General features: G+C 40.5%; 1 protein-coding gene and 1 long non-coding RNA gene across 8 annotated transcripts in view; one reads left to right on the forward strand and one right to left on the reverse strand.

The window, feature by feature from the left end:
- Positions 1 to 13,534, reverse strand: part of myo3a (myosin IIIA) — a 71,137-nt gene extending 57,603 nt beyond the window's left edge. For 4 of the 6 annotated variants that reach the window (XM_028568988.1, XM_028568989.1, XM_028568987.1 and 1 more), the window contains exon 1: positions 13,145 to 13,534. In XM_028568988.1, coding sequence (XP_028424789.1) covers positions 13,145 to 13,260 — 116 coding nt within the window. In that variant the 5' untranslated portion in view covers positions 13,261 to 13,534. Of the gene's footprint in view, positions 1 to 296; positions 764 to 1,305; positions 1,391 to 13,144 lie in introns of those variants that run through there. The other 2 variants (XM_028568992.1, XM_028568991.1) reach the window with 2 other exon arrangements.
- On the forward strand, positions 315 to 8,758 carry LOC114548948 (uncharacterized). Of its 2 annotated transcripts, none has more exons than XR_003691472.1 (3): positions 315 to 545; positions 4,928 to 4,991; positions 8,511 to 8,758. It is a non-coding gene; the product is annotated as an uncharacterized LOC114548948 (long non-coding RNA). The 2 variants fall into 2 exon arrangements; XR_003691471.1 differs by having other exon boundaries at positions 538 to 713.
- Positions 13,535 to 19,612: the final 6,078 nt, after the last annotated feature.

Genomic DNA, 19,612 nt, shown 5'->3' on the forward strand with positions numbered 1-19,612 from the left:
ATACAAACATGAGCACACACACACACACACACACACACACACACACACACACACACACACACACACACACACACACACACACACACACAGACACAGCTGCAATCTAAACCACTCCCAAAGGTTGCAAATAAGGAAACCAAATGAAGGAGCCACGCTTGCATTCTGATTAACTAGAAGTAAAACATGCACACATTTTTAGGCCAACCAAACTAAAAATGTCTGTATACGTTTTTAAATTTTAGCATTAGTACCATATTCAGTGAAGTAAAAAAGCCATAAGCCATCATCATACTTACACTGTGCATTTTACATGCTTGAGTATCAGTTGTGGATGATAGCGTTAGCAAGCAGGAGCAGGGTGTAGTTCCTGTGTGCCCCAACCTCCTCTGCTATAATATATTATACATCAAGAATAAGGAACACAATATTGCAGAGAATGCCAAAGTTAGGCTCAAGGAATAATGTAATTAGTTTTAGCATGAGGAGGTCCAGTAGCAGCCGATGCTAACAGTGTCATAAACTAGCCCGTAGAAGCTACAAAACAGGTGAGAACATGGACGGCAGCGAGGAGCGAGTCATGTGCAACAGGCCATGACTGCACTAGAGTGCTCTTAGCATCGTTTAGCAGTGTCCCATTACACGACGGGCGGGCACTGCTGGGGGAGAGAGCCGCTGTGGGGCTGAGCCAGAGCTGGACTGAGGGTTCAGTTCAGGTATGATGATATCTGCTTTATTTGAGCTTGGCTCAAATAAATTCAGTTTGTGTGAAGAAGCAATTCAATCATTGCAATCATCTCATTTTGAGATATTTGTAAATAAACATGGCAATCAATCAACAATACTGGTATCTGATAATTGGATTAAAATGTCCTTCCCCAACCCACTTGCGTGCAATTTACTTGGATATGTAGCATTTCCGCAAATAACATCTTGTTTAGACTCCAGGAACCACTAGTTCAACATCTGTTTAGTTAACTTAGACAGAAGAAATGTTAGCAAGCAGCGCTCTCTAAACCACTAGCACTAACTTTGTACTCCTGTTTAGCTTGCTAACACACCAACTATTAGCACACAAAACCGCTATTTTCACAATTGGTTAGCCACATGGTAGCTAGCTGGTAGAAAGCTAAACGCTAGCTAAACCACTAGCATTATTTTTCACAGCAGCTAAACTGCTAATATAACACCTGTCTATCTTGGTCACAGGCTGTGACCAAGCTAGTGTTTAAGCTAGTGTTTACATTTTTAGAAATGTACTAAACATTTGCTAAAGAATGATATCACATTGTTAAAATGTATAATTACAAATGTCATAATTTTGCTGGTGGTTTGGCTTCCTAGAAAGTTAAGATCCATTATCCCAATGAGCTACGAACATATAAAGCTGCAGACTTGATGGCTTATTAAATGCAAATCTCATTCCCTTTAATTATCATAAAAGCCATTCAGGGATCCATTGAAAGGTCATTGAAAAACATACTGTATTTTTCATTGTTTTTTTTAACATGTTTGTTCTCTGTTCTGCATGTTTAGATGAAATGTGATTTTAATTGTGAGAAACTCTGCCACTAACAATTCATGCTAGGGATGTGCATAGGTTATTATTTGCCTTGCCATCATGTCCGAATCAGCTTTATTGGCCAAGTGTGTGTGCACATAGGCTAACGTTAAAGGATTTGACTTTTTTTTGCATTGCTCTGTATGCACAGAAAGACGCAAGGCAAGGCAGCTTTATTTGTATAGCACATTTCAGCAACAGGGCAATTCAAAGTGCTTTACATGAAACATTAAAGAGCCGTTAAAAAAGGATATAAAAATAAAAATAAAACATTAAAGAGCAGTTCAAAATGATTAAAAAAAATTAAAAACAGATAAAAGACGAGAATAAAATGTACAGTGCAGTAACAAGTTAACCGAGTCCAACTTGGGCCTCCCAGAGGACTCGTGTTTTCTGTTGCAACTCAGGTTCCAAACCTGGCCTCCCAGAGGGCTTTACCAGTTTCAAACTGGGCCTTCCAAAGGACTTATACTTTATTGTACTTACTCTTTTTCTCTTGCAACACAGGTTCCAAACCTCGCCTACCAGAGGACTTATAAATTAACAATTATTTAAAGAAAGGCAACATCAAAAAGAAAGGTCTTCAGTCTTGATTTGAAAGAACTGAGAGTTGCAGCAGACCTGCAGTTTTCTGGGAGTTTTGTTTGAGGAAGAATTATTACATAGGACCGGGCTTGTTTTGGAAAGAATCATGGGTGCCACTAGGCGTGCAGCCTGGACCCGGCATATAACAGTTAAAGCTTGTTGCATTTTGTACACAAGCATCCTTATCAGTCTGGGGAGAGGGAATTTGCCGGGGGCAAGTGATGGGAGAAGGAAGGGGGGCAAACTTGGTTCCAGCATCCACCAGCTGCCTTATCCTGCCGCTGAACTTCAACATGGGGATGAGGGAAGGGGAAAGGGTGATTGGAGAGTGTTGGACTGGTGAAGAGGGGGGTTGAGATTTCTTGTATCTCCCATAGTCAAATCTCTGCACAGGTGTGGGCTGTGATAGATCACTGCTGTGCTTTGTTATGTCTTCCTCTTGTTTAGATTCCTCTTGTCTTGTGTCCTTGACTGAGGGAGCAGATGTGTGGTGCAGAAAGTAAAGTAGGTTGGAGGTGAACAGCTTTACTCCTGGCTTGTTAAGGAAAAGTCCATCTGCTTTAAAAAGATGTCTGCGGTCCCAGAAAATGTTAAAATGTTCAATGAACTGCAGAGAATGGACGGTACATGCAGTTGGAAGCCATTTGTTCAGTGCCAACAGTCTGCTGAATCTCTCAGCTCCTCTTCTGACTGGCGATAGAGGGCCACTGATAAACACTTTCGCGTTTAGAGAGCTGGCTGTGTTCAGCAGATCCATAAAGTCACGTTTCTGCCGTTCAGACTGTTGCTTTACAACATCATGTGACCCTATATGCAGTATAATGTTCTTCACAGTTGGGTGTGCTGCCACGATATCCAGGATTCTTTGGGCCGGACCAGACACCATGTCTTATAGTATAGAGTATTTTGGTGTTTTTACTGCTTTTTACATATTTTACAGCAGAGTCACCCACAATCACATTTTGAGGCCCAGTCGTTAGCTTTCCCTGTAGCTTTTTACTTTTTGAATTGCTCTCAGTCCTTACCCTGCTGTGTGACGATGAGATGTAATCCAGGTAATCAGATGAAGGTCCAGGCTCCTGCGGCAGTGCAGCAAATCTGTTTTCCAGTTGCACACTCGGTTGTTGGGGAGGCATTTTGTTGCTAATTCTCCCTGTGGCAGCTGTCCACGGCTGTGTCCTACTGAGTACAGGAGTTGAAGAGGCGCTCTGCCTGGATGATAATGCAGGCCAGCCGTTCATATCACAAATCTCAGGGCGCTGTGCCCTGCCCGTTAGTTGTCCTCCCATTTCCCAGGAAGATGATTTACTCTTGGGCTTTGCACCAAAAGAGTTCCAGGGAGGACTGCCACTTGTTGATTTATTACCCGTTCCACAGCCCTCGTTTCTTTGTAGTCTTGTTGGTGCTAATTAGCCGTGGGTTAGCATGCTTTTGTCAATTGTTTTGGGTCCATGGTAAAGTGTCATTCCCACATGGTCCGTTCACTTCCACATTTACTTCTAACCGGTGAATTTTGGTTTCTAGAACTGCAATCTTCTGAAGAGTTTGTAGTAGTCATCCACGGAGAAGGGAGGCATCTTTTGCAGAGATGCTGCTAATTAGCTTTAGCTAAGTACCACGTCACTGTAGGACAGGCTTGAGCTATTGGTAGGCCACGCTCACGCAGAAATATAAAATATGGCAATAGCCTACTATGTCTACACAAAATGTATAGTCCAGTGATTTGTAAGTATCCAAGAGCCGCTGCTCATTGTTTCTCACAGAGGAAAAGCAAGATTATCAGCAGAAATATGCAAGCAGAGACAGGAGCAAGCAGCAAAGCATCCATAAGCAAACATAACAGCTAAGAACCAAAACAACAACTGAACAAATAAAAGGAATAGACAGGAATATTATGTACACAAGTATGTGAAAAAATAGGTGTATAAATAATGATAAATAAAATGTGTAAAAAGTGTTTCTGTATGTTGTAAATATAAAAATAGTCCAAAGAAATAAATATTAAATAAAATTTGTTTTCATTAATACCTTTCGACAATGCAAATAACACTTTACAACTTTACCCAATCACATCCTGTAACAACCCTCGTTGTGTAGTGGAAAAGTGAGATTTCATGCAGCTATGACTTTCCCTGCAAATTATTGATTCTGCTCAAACTGTCAGAAACTAATTGCTCAAGCAGTGAAGCTATTCATGTATCATACAGACTAACAGATGGCACAGTGATTGTTTTCCCCTAAACACTCAGAGGCAGAGAAACATCTCGTTTAACAAAATAAAATAAAGCCTAGGGTACTTGATGTTATCCTTAAGAACTGTAAATGCAAAAGGTATTTTGTAAATTTTTATTGTTTTAGTTGTCATTAACTACAATAAAGGGTCAAGTTTAACATCATGAATAATTATTATCTGATATGCTCAGACTGAATAAGACTGTTGTTGGGAATCAAGAGATTGAGAAAGTCCAGTACCTTCTACTGATAAACCAATCTCCCTGCAGTCTAGTCTTGTAGGCACCTTTCAGGTCTTTGTCGTATCTGCACAGTAGTGGAACATGACCCCAATTTGCAAGAAAGCATGTAATAGCAGGTTGAACTCTTATGGAGGCCTTACATAGTTGGAATATTGCCATATATTTGTTATTCTGAGCAGCTGTCGGCTGCTCTTGCTGTGCTTTTTTTGCCTTTGACCTGTGGACTGTGACTGGGGGGCTAACAGACAATTATTTTATTGTATTTATTTATTTATTTATTTGTTTAATCTTTTATTTTTATTTTTTTTAGGAGTGAGTTTGTTGTCAACTACAGACAATGGCCCCAGAACCTTCAGATTTATCAACATTAGAAGGTAGGTAATGACATATGACATATGGGGAAAACTTCTATCTCAAGTGAGATGATTCTAATATCTTAACAAGTCACTGGGACAAAAGATTGACTTGTTGTTTGGTTGTCTCTGAAAAGAAGAAGAAAGAGGAAATTGAAAAGAAGTATAGAAAACAAAAACTATCAAATGGCTGAGGAAAGGATGTAATTTTTCATTTTTAAAAGAGAAACTGCAATAGGTCCAGTGCTTTGACCCTGCCATAAAGCCTCATCAATCAGTCGGCTTTGGGGCCCCTTGTATTAGCCAATTATATTTCTGGGGGCCAGTGATGTCTCTGTCCATTACAAACACACTGCAAATCTATGCTCTTCACCTCCGCCTCCTACCAATGACCCCTCCTCCTCGCTCTCCGTCTGGGAGGGACCCCGCATGATCAACGTACCGACTTAAGTGTGCCTCCCTCTGGCACAATCTCCAGGCTTGGGAGACGGCAGCAAACCAACCTCATTTCCTGCTCCACTGCTTTACAAATGGCTCCTGGAAGCTGAACCAAGACCAAGGCTGGGGATGCATTGATGGCCATAATAGCCATATGATTAGAGTGGGCAAAGGTCCAGCTCAGTGTGCAGACTAGACTCACCTACCTGCCCCCTGCCTCGCTATTTGACCAGTATGAGAACAGAAATATACAAATGATTGAAGATGTCTGTAAAACTAAATGATCATTTTCAAAATGATTTCTTTTAGTCCCCTTTTTGACATGTTTCATGGTAAGCAGCCATTGGATACACTTTCCAAAAATCAATAAAATGATTGTGACGTTATTAGAGGTGTGACGAAATTAAACTTGACGAGGTTTCTCGCCAAGGCAAAAAGTGTCTCGCAATATCAGTACACAAGTGCAGAGCAGCAGCCTTGATATTAGCATAGAAAATCCCCTGGCCGTTCTCCAAAGTTGACAAGAACGTTAGAGACTACCGCCCAGGGGCGATTCTAGGATCAGACCTTTATAGGCCTAATGACCTAATGAGAATGTGACACGGATACAGTGCCTTGCAAAAGTGTTTACCCCCCAATGCTAAATCAGTAATTTCATTAGCCGATAATCTCTGAGCTAGCTACTGAACAGCGTCAGCTAACGTTTTTTGACATTATTAACACTATGATGGAACTTAACCTGATACTTCATAAATCACAGTAACAACGACCAATTTGACAAAGTGTTCTAACATTCAGCAATTTTAGTTGCTACATTTCAATTTGGGTTATAATCTGCGCCATGAAATTACCAACTTCTTCTCTGGGGACTACCAACGTTAAACTTCACAACCGCACTCCTGCTCTCCCTCAGATGACAGATTAGATAGAGCGAGACTCAGCCAAAGGCGGGAGTCTGGCAGAACTACCTCCGATTGGCCAAAACTACGTTTCTATTAACCCTTTCCTTGCCTGGGTTAGAGGTGCATAGCATTGGCAACAGCGAAACAGGGTATTAAACCTGTTTCAAGCACTTTGAACCTGTAATTGTTTGTCTTCTGTCACTAACAGACAAGTTTGAAAACTCTAACTTGAAGAACTTACATTTTTTTATTATTATAATTTTTAAATTTAGGGGGGCTTGAGCCCCTCTAAAAAGGGTCTAAAATTGGCAATGGTACCGCTCCTCTCTCTCCTCCTCTCTTGGCCGAGACACACGCATCCGCAGCGTGCAGTTCACTGTGGTGCTGTCTCTTGCAGGCCACTCTCTCTATTAAAATGAGTCGGGAAGCAGACAGCACAATCTAACTTTACTTTTAATGATATTAAACAAAGAGACATTTTCTCCTTTTGTCCTATAATGGTCATAAATCGATACAAGAGTAGCCTACTTCCTTGTTTAGTGCTGCAATTAATAAAATGCAGAGGAGGAGAAAATAGCATCTGTCTTCACAAAAATCATCTGTGTTTGATGGTAATTTATTTGTGATTTAGAACATAATCATAATGTGAACAATAGTAAAATAAGCTTTATTTCTCTGTCTACTGTACAATGACAAATTCAAGTACAAAACATCTGGTCTCAACTACTGCCAGAAAACACAAAAAAGTGTATGTTAGCCTATGGCCCTATTATCACCAACACATCAACTAACTTTAAACAGGTGGAGGAGCAACTATGCTACATCAACAAGTGGCATTTGAACACCCCAATTTTGGCATAATACACACTTAATGTCTGGTAACAAACCCTTTGCTTGTAAGCAGTGGAGTGACAGAGGCATTTATACTGTAAACCAGTTATTCAAGAAAGGTATGCTGAGTTTTGAAGACCTAAGAGATAGTTTTGAGGTCCCCACAACATCCTTCTTGTTGTATCTGCACTTAAGATCAGTCCTAAAATGTTATGGAGTACCATGGGGAAACAGTCTTGAGGTGCACCCAGTCATTAAATGGTTTGTTGATTTTCCTATGAGAGGATTAGCGTCCAAGATGTATGCTAAACTGTTGCAATTATCTATAGGAGAACTCCCAATAGCAAGGAAATGGGAGCGAGAGCTGAGCCCTGAGGGGAATGCAATTAATTGGGAGACAGTTTGGGACATTTCCCATTGCTCCAAGAACCCAAATCACTTCAATATATGTCATAGGACATGTTGGACTCCTCAGAAGAGATACGTTTCTAAAGTCATTCCCACTCCCTATTGCACGTTCTGTCAACCTGAACAAACTGCAACTTTCCTGCATATGGTCTGGGAGTGTGAACAGGTGCATGAGTTCTGGAATAAAACAACATCAATAATATCTGATGTGATAGGAAGTCGACTTCCTACTGACCCGATTGTTTTGTTACTTAATGACGACTCTAAATTACATCTGCTTGGGAGACAGAGGAAAGTTTGGTTAGCTGGCTCAACCAAGAAAATGATAGCTCAGCGCTGCCCTATAAAGCAGTGGTTGGCGTATTTTCTAGACATAGTTATGCTTGAGCTTTCTACAGCAAGGATTAACAAAGCATAATCATCTATAGACTATAGACCTATGGAAAAACCCAGCAGCACAAGTATCAGTCCTAATGACATCAGCATCACATGAAGTAGAGGAGAGTGATTAGGCAAGGTGTTTATTTGTTTGTTTTTGTTTTCCTCGAGACCGCAGAGGGTGGGGGGTGGGAGAGGGTTTTTGTTCTTGTTCAATTGTATTTGTATGTTCTGTGTTCTAAATATAAAAAAAAAACACAATAAAAAATGTATCTAAAAAAAGAAAAGACACAGTGAGGTTAGAAAAAGCAAAAGTAAAGCTTTCAAGTGGAAGTATATATTTAATCACCGCTTGAGTTATATTGGAGTGGAAATGCATATTTATTACAATGAAAATGTTATGCAACTGTAACACTGCTGCAAAACTAATACAAGTTTAATATCAGGCTTGTGCAAGAACTTCCTAATGAGTACACCATTTTACAAAGGTCTGCCATGTATGAAATATTGGACAAGAACCCAATGCCGAATGTGTGATGTGTTACATAAGCATAAGCAGTTAATAGGCTTAATTTCCTGACAGGTAACCTACATACTGCTTTGCTGCACTGCAAGCTTCTCACCCACTGATCATCCACTTGTCTCAACACCGTGAAGAATCATCCTCTTTGACCGATATATCATCTTATGAAACATATAAGATGGCTGCACGATCAAATAATCCTTCTACTATACAAAACTGTACGTCCTTCTACTTTGATGTACTTATTTTAGTCTTCTCATTTCATGCATGTTTTGACAGTGTCTGAATAATTAATATAATTTTTCAAAATAAAAGTATCCAGTGACATTGTGGGTAGAAAATGTTTTCTATTTAAATACAGTAGAAATACACAAACTTATGCAATCTGACTGGGAGAACAAAAGCTGATTTTCATTCCTTTTGGCGGGGCTGCACGGCCCAAGTAATTGCTCAGATAAACATTCAAAGCTACTTGACGACATTAAACACAACAACTAAGCCAGATACTTTAGAAAAGATTTAATAAACAAAATGTCTTACCTGAAATTAAAGTAACTGTTTTCAGACATGTTTTCAGACCTACTCCGCCGACAGATGATTTATGAAATGGGTTAGGATTCAGAACAGTGTAAGTGGTTGAGAACAATTATGTTGTTGAAAATTAAGTGGCACTAGAATGACAAGTCATTCAGTCTCTTCTAGCCCACTCACTGGACTCTGCCGGCATTGTTATTATGAATATCTCTGCATTGTGTCATAAACTAAGTGAAGTTTCTTGGCTTCTGAAAGAAATTATCAACATTTTCTATGAAAGTAACCAAACCTGGGTTATATAATTGTGTTACACGGTGCAGAGCCATTTACAATTTGATCAATACCTGTACAAAATGCTACAGAGCTAAATTCAAGACTCAATGGGCCTCATTCACCAACCGTTCTTACGAAGAAATGTGTTCTTAAACCCTTCTTACAAACTTTTTACGAAGATGCTGGCATTCACTAATGTTTTCTTAACTTGGATTTGTTCTTAGCTAAGAACAAAATTTACGAACACTGAAAAGCACTCTTACGCACATTTGAGTGATGACAATTTGCTCCAAATGATTGCTTACTGCATTTTATTTAATTCTACAGTCGATTACAATGATAGTATTGTACTGTAATGTATTTCTGATCATTTGTTGAAAAAAAAAAATCATATTATGCAAAAAAAACACTAACACTACAATTTACATCAGCAATTAAACGGATTAAATCCTGCATTATTTGGTGATTGATCGCTATTTATAGGGCCAAAATGCAGTGGTAGAATGTAACAAAGTACAAATTCGTCGTAACTGTACTTAAGTACATTTTTCACGTATCTGTACTTTACTTAAGTAGACTCAATAGTGCATAGCCTACTTTTGACTTTTACTTTGTTACATTTTGCAGCAATTATCTATACTTTCTACTCCAGTACATTTCTACAATGTTCCATTACATTTTCTGATCAGTTTCCCCCCTCTGCCAAAACGTCTTCCTGACCGTCTCACGTTTGTCTCACCAGTAAAGTTTGGTTGCCGTAGATACGGGGCACCGCTGATCCAAGCCGGCTCCGGTGCTGCAGAGCCCGGGCGCAGCGCCGCTGATCCTCGGTAATACAGCCTCCGGTAAAAGTGAAAATGAAAACGTTTGTTTTTATTATTCCCGTTTTTAAATCAAAGTTTCCATCTATTTCTCTCCACAGCGTCGTTTACTCCTCCGCCAGGCTGCGTAAGACGCGTTCATATCTTATTTATTTGGCTGAACCTCTTCACATCTCCCTATTTGCGCTGCTTCACACACTTTACTTGCTTACTTGCATGGTTAAAGAAAATAAAATACATCCAGGAATTAAACCAACCGCATTCCGATTCTAACAACACATTTCCGTTTTATGCTGGTTAGGATAGGAACTTTTTTTAAAAGCCAGGCCTTGTTTGTGGTTGTGGACACCTTCTACTTTTACTAAAGTAAATATGTCTGGTTATTTGTACTTTTATTTAAGTACTGAGATTCAGTACTTCCTCAACCACGGCTCCGACAATCTCCGAAAACCTGTCTCCCAGGAGGTGCACAGGAAGTGTCATGTCCTTATATGGGAATCTGCGGTGTGTTTTCTTATACTAATAAGGAACAACTGGCACGCGCTTTCAGTTACGAAGACGTGGGATTCATCAATCCTAAGAACACAGATGCGAACAAATCTGCTGTTTAAGAACACGTTATGAATCCGGCGTAGACTTTTCTTAGGAACCTTCTTAAGAACATATTTAAGAGAAAACTTAGGAAGATATTGGTGAATGAGGCCCAATGTTCTTGGTAAAACTGACTTTGAATTCACATTCACACTGCACAGAAAAAGAAAGATAAATGTTCTTGAAATAAAATCTGATTAGCATGGCAGCGCTTCCTGCAGTCCTTCAGGCCGAGTTGGGCCGCTTTAGAAAGGGGGAAAATATTTGCATGATCTGCAGTTTTGCTGCAGTGGTGACACTGGGTTTGAAGGACAAGCAGCAGTTTATGAAGGTGGATTGATTGATTGATTGGTTAATAGATAAGGGAATTGATTCAGTCTCTCCCTCTTTGTGTTTGTGCACGTGGGAATCGATATCAGCCTCAAATCGCTTCTGACGTCAACACCCCACCCAAGTGGACCCTGCTCTGTCCTGCACCACCATTACAAGGTTAATTCTAGCCTGAATGACTTCACTGACATTGAATGTGTGTTTATTTCCCCAGTAATAATAATAATAATAATAATAATAATAATTACAATTTTGAGGTCACAGAAAAGCAAACATGCATGTAAATAACGTGTAGGCTATTCCCATGGAGGCTGAGCTACAGTACATGGGCTGAATGTTGCCACTCAAAACCATTGACTCAAACACCTTTCCTTGTCCGTATGTTGTATGCATGCTGCTAAAACAATTCAAACAAACAGTATACCACCATGCCATTGTCCATTCCTCCCCCTGTACTAATCACTCGAGAGCGCAGAGTGGAATAATGGCACAGCGTCGGACACAATCAGGCGAAATCAGAGATCACTTCAAGGAGAATTAAGGAAGGGATGCTCTGATTGCTGATGCTTCTGTGATGCAGATCAGTGGACGCCTGGCTGGGTCTGCAGCACCCTGAGTCGACTCCGTCTGTGAAGACTGATTGAATAAGGCTACTTATGAGGCTATTGTGGCCATAGGTACGTGGTGTGAATGCCTGACAGGCCCATGGCTGTCATCAATGACTGGCTGCCATTGTGGCAATCCACTGGGCCGTGACTTTCCCTGCTGTGGTATATAGCATATCGTGAGCCACTCATATGAGTATTGGGATTGTGCAGTTGATAGAAGGTTCATTATATCATTGGCACAACCATATACATGCATGAAGGTTCATTTAAAATTTGGCCAACCTTTTATTTCAGTTGACCCGACAAAGCCTGCTCATTACAGTGTTTATATTCACATTTTGGAACGCTTTACATTACTGCTGGTTCGGTGGAGGAGTTAAATGAAAGTCCATCATATGTATTCTCATCTATTTTCCTTTTTTCTTCATTGGTGCAGAGGACAATGCAGTCTATAGCATTTCACCTTGTTTGCTGATTATTTAAGCTGTGTAGAAAAAAATGCCTTGAGCTGGAATCGAAAAATAAATATGCGTTTGCATAAATGTATTCAATTTGATGCAACAAGCTAATCTGGTTTTATGTTAATGAATTTGTTGCAGGTTGTATGATGTGAGTAGGCTGAATGACAGTGTATTTATTGAAGGCTTTGATATACAAAAATTGAATTCTCATTTAGACGTCCATAATTGCAGATCTTAACCCAGTGCTTCTTTGACACCCTCTGCAGCCCTGCAGATGTTCAATAATTGTCGAGACATTTCACTCAAAACCACAAATGTCAACCATGAGGTTGTGCAAGAGGAAAATTCAAAGGACAACCTAAATCATTAGGCACCATGGGCTGGGAACCATGAATGTCTTGACAAAATTTCTTGGCAAACGTTGAGATATTTCAGTCTGGGCCGAACACTGACAGATTCCATTCATTGCAACATTGCTATCCATAGAACAACATTATTATGTTTTAAGAAATCCTCTTGCTCAGGTAATTCAGCAGCATTAAATGCAAAAAATACAACAACTAACTGCTTTTTGACCTTTTCCCACCCACTCCCCTGCCATCCCACATAAGTACAATCAGCTGGGTTCATGACATGATAATGAGTAGTCCCAACAGTGACTCATCATCAAAGAGTTTGTCCTCTTCCCCAGTGGAGAGGAGTTGTATAACGTGCTGATGCAAATGCCCTCTGTCGCTCTTCAGTATTCATTTCTCTGCCCAGATTTGAGGAGTATGGCTGTGTGTTTTCATCTTTGCATCCCTGGAAGTCCTAGTAAAAGTTTGGTGTTTTCAGGGGTTTAAAATAAGTGAGTTTACAGACACAAAGAAGCATTGCATCAGCTTGTGCTGGATGCACGCACAGACAAAATATTTTTAAAATATCCTCTTGAGTTTTACTTTGAGTTTTCCCTTCCTCATCTTATTTTGTAGTGCAGGAATTCCCTAATGGAGCAAACATATTGAACACTGACATAAAACGTGTACAAAAAAAAAGTGTATTCAATATCTTTAGATCAATGCAGTGTAGGGACTCACTTTTTTTTCTTCAGAAGCAGAGAGATGAGTTGGTTCAACGAGGTCTTACGATTAAAGAATTCCAGAAGTTTTGTAATCCAGCCTGGAACTACAGTGTCTTTGTACAATAAATCCATAATGATCCATTAACCAAGTTATGTAGCTCCGCTTCAAGCTAGTATCGTCCTGATTGTTTAGTATGAAAGCTAACAACTGGGCCTTTCCAAAGAGAGCTTCCATGTGATCCTACTGTAGGTCTTTCAGAAGTTTAGTAATCCGGCCTGGAACTGCAGTCTTCTTTTCAGAGATTTTGCACAATAATTCCATAACGATACATCCACAAATGAACGGTTATTTATTCATCTTTTAATATGAGAAATAGTACAGTTTTACTCGGTTTTACTGTTAGCCCCCAGCCATCTTCACTCCCAGAATGCAGTGGGGTGAGTGTGTCGACCAATCAGTGACTGTCATCCCGACTATCTTCTTCTGTGGTGTTTTATGGCAACCGGCATCTGCAATGTTGCCAATGCTGCCACTTTCCTGACTGTGTTAATTTGCTGTTACATATACCAAAAGTGGAACGGATAAGCCAAAATAATAATGATCTACCCCTAGCTAGCGTAAATGTAATAAATAATGCATCGATTTATATTTGTGCATTTGGATAGTATTGTAGGAGGTGTATTGGAGATGGCACAACTAACTTTTTGGATAAAAGCATATGGACTTTTCTGTGAAACAATCTAAATATTTTATTTGAGTTCCAGTGTTTATTTTTGTTTCCCTTGGTTGCCAAGACTTGGGAGAACAATTTCAAAAGCCACATATTTTGTCAATAATTATTATTGTTCTCTGTGTGACTTCAATACATATTTCTGTGAGATTCTATAAAGTTTTCTTTAATTCATTTGTTCATACATTGACAAAAAAATATGGTAAACATAAAGCATACGACAGAAAATGCAAGGGCATCTGAACATAGACAGAAATCCTAAATCAGTTCATAAAACTGTTAAATTGGGTACATAGACTCAGGGTATATCTATATGATTGATGTAATGTAAAGATTGATTTAATTTACAAAAATTAAAAAGGATGGTTTAGGATTGGAAAATTTAGATTTATAAATATGAGATTTTGCCAGTAATAATTAATCAAATTAATAATGTTGATGGATTTGCTTTGACAGTCAAGTTCTAATGAAGGCTAACCCCAATTAGAAGCAACCACTGCAGTTCCTTTGTTAAGAGTCAATGCTTTAGTTAAGGTTGTTTGAAAGGGAAAATGTCATGTCTTTAACCTACATAAATGTAAGCATCATTGTAGAACCATTAAAAAAAAAGAGATAAGTCTGTTGCCTTCAGTGCTAGATGCTCATGACTTGATGCCAGAATAATTGTTTTTGCATTCAATTCTGACCTTAACCCTGTACAGTTCACGCACTGTCTGACATTGCTAAACTTTATACCCGTTCCCGAATTCGGAGTGGCGGGCTTGATGTTCCTTGTTTGCCATCCCATGCCTCTGACACTGTGGAAGTACAATCTCTGGCCCAGTGAACCTTTTGATGACACTTTCATCAGACATCACATCTTTCTCTGGTCAGAGGGGAAACTCCAGCCTCTGCCAGTTGAACCATCTAAAGATTCTCAGCTGTTGCTTTGGAGTTTTTCCTTTGCTTTTTTCTTCCAGTTTCGGCATGCATGCAGTATTTTACAGTAGTAGTTTTTTTTTATGTCGTTCATGCCACACACTCTCCCATGAAATGTCTCTCTCTCTCTCTCTCCAAACTTTGGAGTTCTTTGGCCCAATTATCTTCTAACTGAATCAGTTTTTGCTCCATATGGCTGTAGTACATGGTTTTTCAAGTTCTGCAGCGCTGCACAGCCAAGTTTAGCTTCACAGCTGCAAGCAAATACACCCACCTCTCATGCCGTCATCCCACATGTGGTCACACCACAATGAAAATCTGCCAGAACACTGCAGAGTGCCCAAAGAACGTGTATTTTGAAACAACAAAAATACAATACTCAATGCATGTTTTGCGAGTCTGTAAAAGAGAAGGGACATGCAGGGGGAACCTGCAATGTGTGAGAACAACAGACAGGTTCATTGGGTAACCCAGCCCTGTGTTATTAACATCGGTTATAATAGAGGTCAAGCAGAAGAGAATACACAGAAAAGCCCAGCTTCCCCTAATCTGACAGAATCCCTCCTTTCCAAAATGGAAAAAAAATAAATAAATACAACCAGGCTAGACCTCAGATCATTTGCAGAGACAGTGTGTGGCATGCAATCACCCTAATTTTCCAAAGCACATCTTTCTCACCAAGCTCCGACTAATGGGCAATACAAGACTATTATCATTGTAGATAGGGAAAGCATTTCCCCTACAGCCAAACCTCCCATCTCCCATCGGTCTGTGTTTCCAGAAAATATAACAGCTCTGATCGGCGGTTAATGGCCAGTAGCACTCCTCCACTTTCCCTTTTTTTCTTTCCTTTCACTTTCTTCCTGTCATTAACCCTGCAAGAGAGGACCCACAGACCAGAACTGACTGAATCATCCGAGTCAAACAACTGTCTCATGCTGAAACACCACCAAAAGGACTCCACCGCCGAGATGACGCCTACTCATAAATACTTGGGTGTTTGGCCACTCTTAAACATGACGGACAAACTCCAAATCCTCTCTGCTTATCAGCAAGAAAACATATTGTGAGGCTTTTACATTCTGAGTTGTGTATCTGTCTGCATCCAGTCCCCTTCAACTGATTTTTCTTTTTTGTGCCAAAGATGTCCGATTTGTCCTGCGTCACTGGACGAATAACCAACAGGATTTGAGGGTGGGGTTGGGGCGGGGGGGGGTTCCTTCATGCTGTCATGTTACGTATTCTTCCACGTCACATGCTATCGTCTCGTCTGTGGCCAAATGATGCATTTGTGGACGTAGCTGTCACATGAGTTTTCTAGTTTCTGGGGAGGAGTGGAAAAAACCATTATTCACAGATGGATGCCTATTTGCTGGTTACTTTTTGTCGTTGTAGGTTGTGTCAGAAAATACATTTATACAACCACAAATTATACACAATGTGCAGTTGATCCGATATTACAAACAACCGTTTTGAACCTACAGCGTTCAACCATTTATCATTTTTTGCTCTTTCATCTCCCATGCTGCACCGCTGTCATTCTGAGGACACCTGGGGGGTACAAACCAGAAAACAGTCAGTGCCTCTGACCCTGAAAATAGAGGTTGTACCAGCCTTACATATTTCCAACAGTGCAAAGAGACAAGGCCATGCAGGCGCTGTAGTGCAGAAGTTCAGCCATATAGATTATTGTACCGTAAACGTGATAGCACTTGCTCACGGATGAAGCTCCTATGTTGTGGCTGAGTGCAGCCACCTCGTCCCTCCAGGAATAAAATCGCACTCAAGGCAAATCATGACTACTGCAGCATGATGTTTCCCCCCCTGGCTCTATCGAAAGGGCTGCCCGAATGTGCAGATTGGGGGAGGGGGGTTGGTTTATAGGGTCCTGTTTGCTGGATCCCCCCAGAATACATTATGTCCCCCTCCTGCTTTTAAGATTGCGAGACTATTATCCAGCAGCCCCCAGTAAGTTCTTATCAGTTGCAGCCAGATGGAGAGCACACCAGCAATACCTCAAGACTTGTTGATCGAGCTGTGCTGGCAGAAAGGCTGTCATTGTAGAGAGGTTCTGTGGTTTCAGATTAGCATCTTTGCTTTTTCCCCCCTCTATTTTATAATCCAAGAGAAGTCTCATTAATGACTATTATTTCAAAGATAGCAGGGAAGAAAAATTGACATGGCAAACACGGCATTTTGTCTGAGACGCTTTGTCTAAGCATGTGTCTATGTTTTCCTTCCCGTTTGTTAAGCATATTTAAAGTCTGTAATAAGAGTCACCCTACACTGTAGTGGAAGAGTATTCCTGTTAACCCATCAGACCGAATCTAATCAGCTGCAGTAAGGCAAACTGTGCATGGAGGGCTGTGTGTGCATGATGCGTCTGGCCACAAACAATAGAACATGACAAGAGTGAACTGGATACAACACTGTCCTCTAGTGCCGCTCACCGCTCGCAGCTAGTGGGTGTGCTACACTGAAGCATTCCTGGCTGCGGTTATTATTAGTAAATATGCACAGGGACACGACACTAGTTTGGAGAACAAAAACATGTCCATGTGTCTTCTCCCTCCCAGTAACAAGCTGAGGACGAAACTATGATGGCTGCGTTAACAAAAAGCTGTTGTTGACTGCTCCACCAGCCATCTGACGTCACTGCCGAAAAAGGGCAAGAATAGGCATCCACCAGTACACAGACTCCGGCCCCCACCTCAATTTTACCACAGGGGGAAATACCCATAATGCACTTCTTGATGCTGTTGTATTGAATTGGTGTCGCATTGGTGCTCTGACCCACTTTTGCAGCAGCGGGCATGTTATTTTAAGATTTCATTAACGGGAAGACCAGTGCAAATGAAAGGTGAAGAGGCTCAGACACACAGTCACATCAACTGTCCGTTTATTTTTAGGAATTCCAATCGGTTTGAGCGTGTCTGTCCTGCTTCTGTGCAGCCCGCCTGCCACAAAAAGTGTTTTAGTGTGTGCTTCCGAATGCACAATGGACATGAGTAACATTAATGACTACTCATATGTTGTCAAGTCCTAGTTATGAAGATGTAGGCTAATTTGTGCTCTGAGGAAGAAAGTTTTGAGCTTGATCCTGTCACTAAAAACACCAGACACACCCTGCAGACAAACTAAAGATATAAAGAATATTTACATAGCACAGGTAAAGCTAAACTTTAAAACCAGACTGTATTCAATTTGATTGTTTTTTTTAAATAGGAAATTATAGATAAATCATGTGGTCCAAATGTTTCTACCTAAGATGACATCAGTTTTAAGAAATAGTCAAACATTTTGGAAAATACATTTATTATGCTATTGCTGAGTTAGAGAAGATTAATCCCACTATAGTGTTTGTGAAAGGTAAATATATCTAGCTAGTGACCAATTAGCTTAGCTTAGCATGAAGTCTGGAAACCGCTACTTCTTTTTTTTGATCCATAAAAAAGTATGAAAAAAAAATTATTTTGTTACGTTTGGACAGAGCCAGCCTAGCATTCCCCATTTATAATGTGCAGTGTTTGCTAAGCTAATAGTACTCTGGCTCCAGCTTTAGCACAAACAGTAGTCTTGCATTGGAGGAGGGTCTGGCTAGTCCACACAGCATTCCAGTATAGGAGGAAAAACGTACTCCGGTTTATTGGCATTTCTTTAACCAATCACAATCGTCTTTGGCGGCGCTATTTGCCGGATGCAATAGCGTAGAGGTGCCTCTGCAAAACAGCCTCTGGAAGGAACTTGTTTTGGTGGAACATGTGTACGTTCAAAAGTTGTTTTAGTCATGCAACAGAAAGCTCAGATTGGACAGACAGTCTAGCTAGCTGTCTGGATTTACCCTGCAGAGATCTGAGGAGCAGTCCTCAGAAATCCACCGGAGTTTAAAATGCCAACACAAAGAAAGCGGAAGGGACATCCGGCGGCAACGGAGAAATCCCCTTAATGAATCGTCGTAGATATAGACTACAAAAATAGGTGGATAAAGTGGAAGCAGCTAGCATGGCTACAGGTCAGACAATCTCGATATAACTTAGTGGATTTTCTGACCTCTTTGGTTTTGGGTGTAATAAACAGGCTGCTGTATGTTCACAAAACTCCTATTGAATGCCAAATGTTATGACACACCATTACAAATCTGCTGGACAAACAATAAGCCCAAGGAGATGCCAACCCAACTGGTTACTCAATATCTTGAAATAATCTCAGTAAGTATGAATAAGTCACATTACACTCAGTGTTTTTCAAGCCAAGAACTATTTTCCCCAGAGAGCACAAAATCAATTGCTGAAGTCGGAGCATTTTTTTATCTCCATTTCAAGCCCTGTAATCCTTTATATAATGTGTCTGTGGCCTTTATAACACAGCAGGTCCAGCACACACTGCCAGTGTAACATAACATAACCCCGGCACCCATTTGAACTCACCAGTTCAAACACATTATACTTGCATCATTAAGAGGGTTATAGTGGTTATTACAAGCTACTCTATGTGAGGACGTCCAGATGCTCTTTTTGTCAAGCTCAAGATCAAAGCTGGACGGGGGATTTTGCATTTGGAGCCTCCGCGATGACGTGGCAAACCACAAAAGACACAAAATGGAGTCCAAGCTAGCCCCACACCAGTGCTAGTCAAAAGGCCAGGAGGAGGGGGGGAGAGAATGCTTCAGGCTCGATTAGGCCCACATCCTATCTCTTTCTGCAGCCACTGAGCTCCATCACCTCGAGTCATTAACACCAAATTCACAGCTGCCACTCTTTTAGCCTTAGCAGGTGGAGGCTGCATTTTGCTGTTTTTTTGCAGGGACATGCTGAAAAACAGGGGTGGTGTGCAAA

Source organism: Perca flavescens, chromosome 22, assembly GCF_004354835.1.
Source record: "Perca flavescens isolate YP-PL-M2 chromosome 22, PFLA_1.0, whole genome shotgun sequence".
Classification (NCBI taxonomy): Eukaryota; Metazoa; Chordata; class Actinopteri; order Perciformes; family Percidae; genus Perca; species Perca flavescens.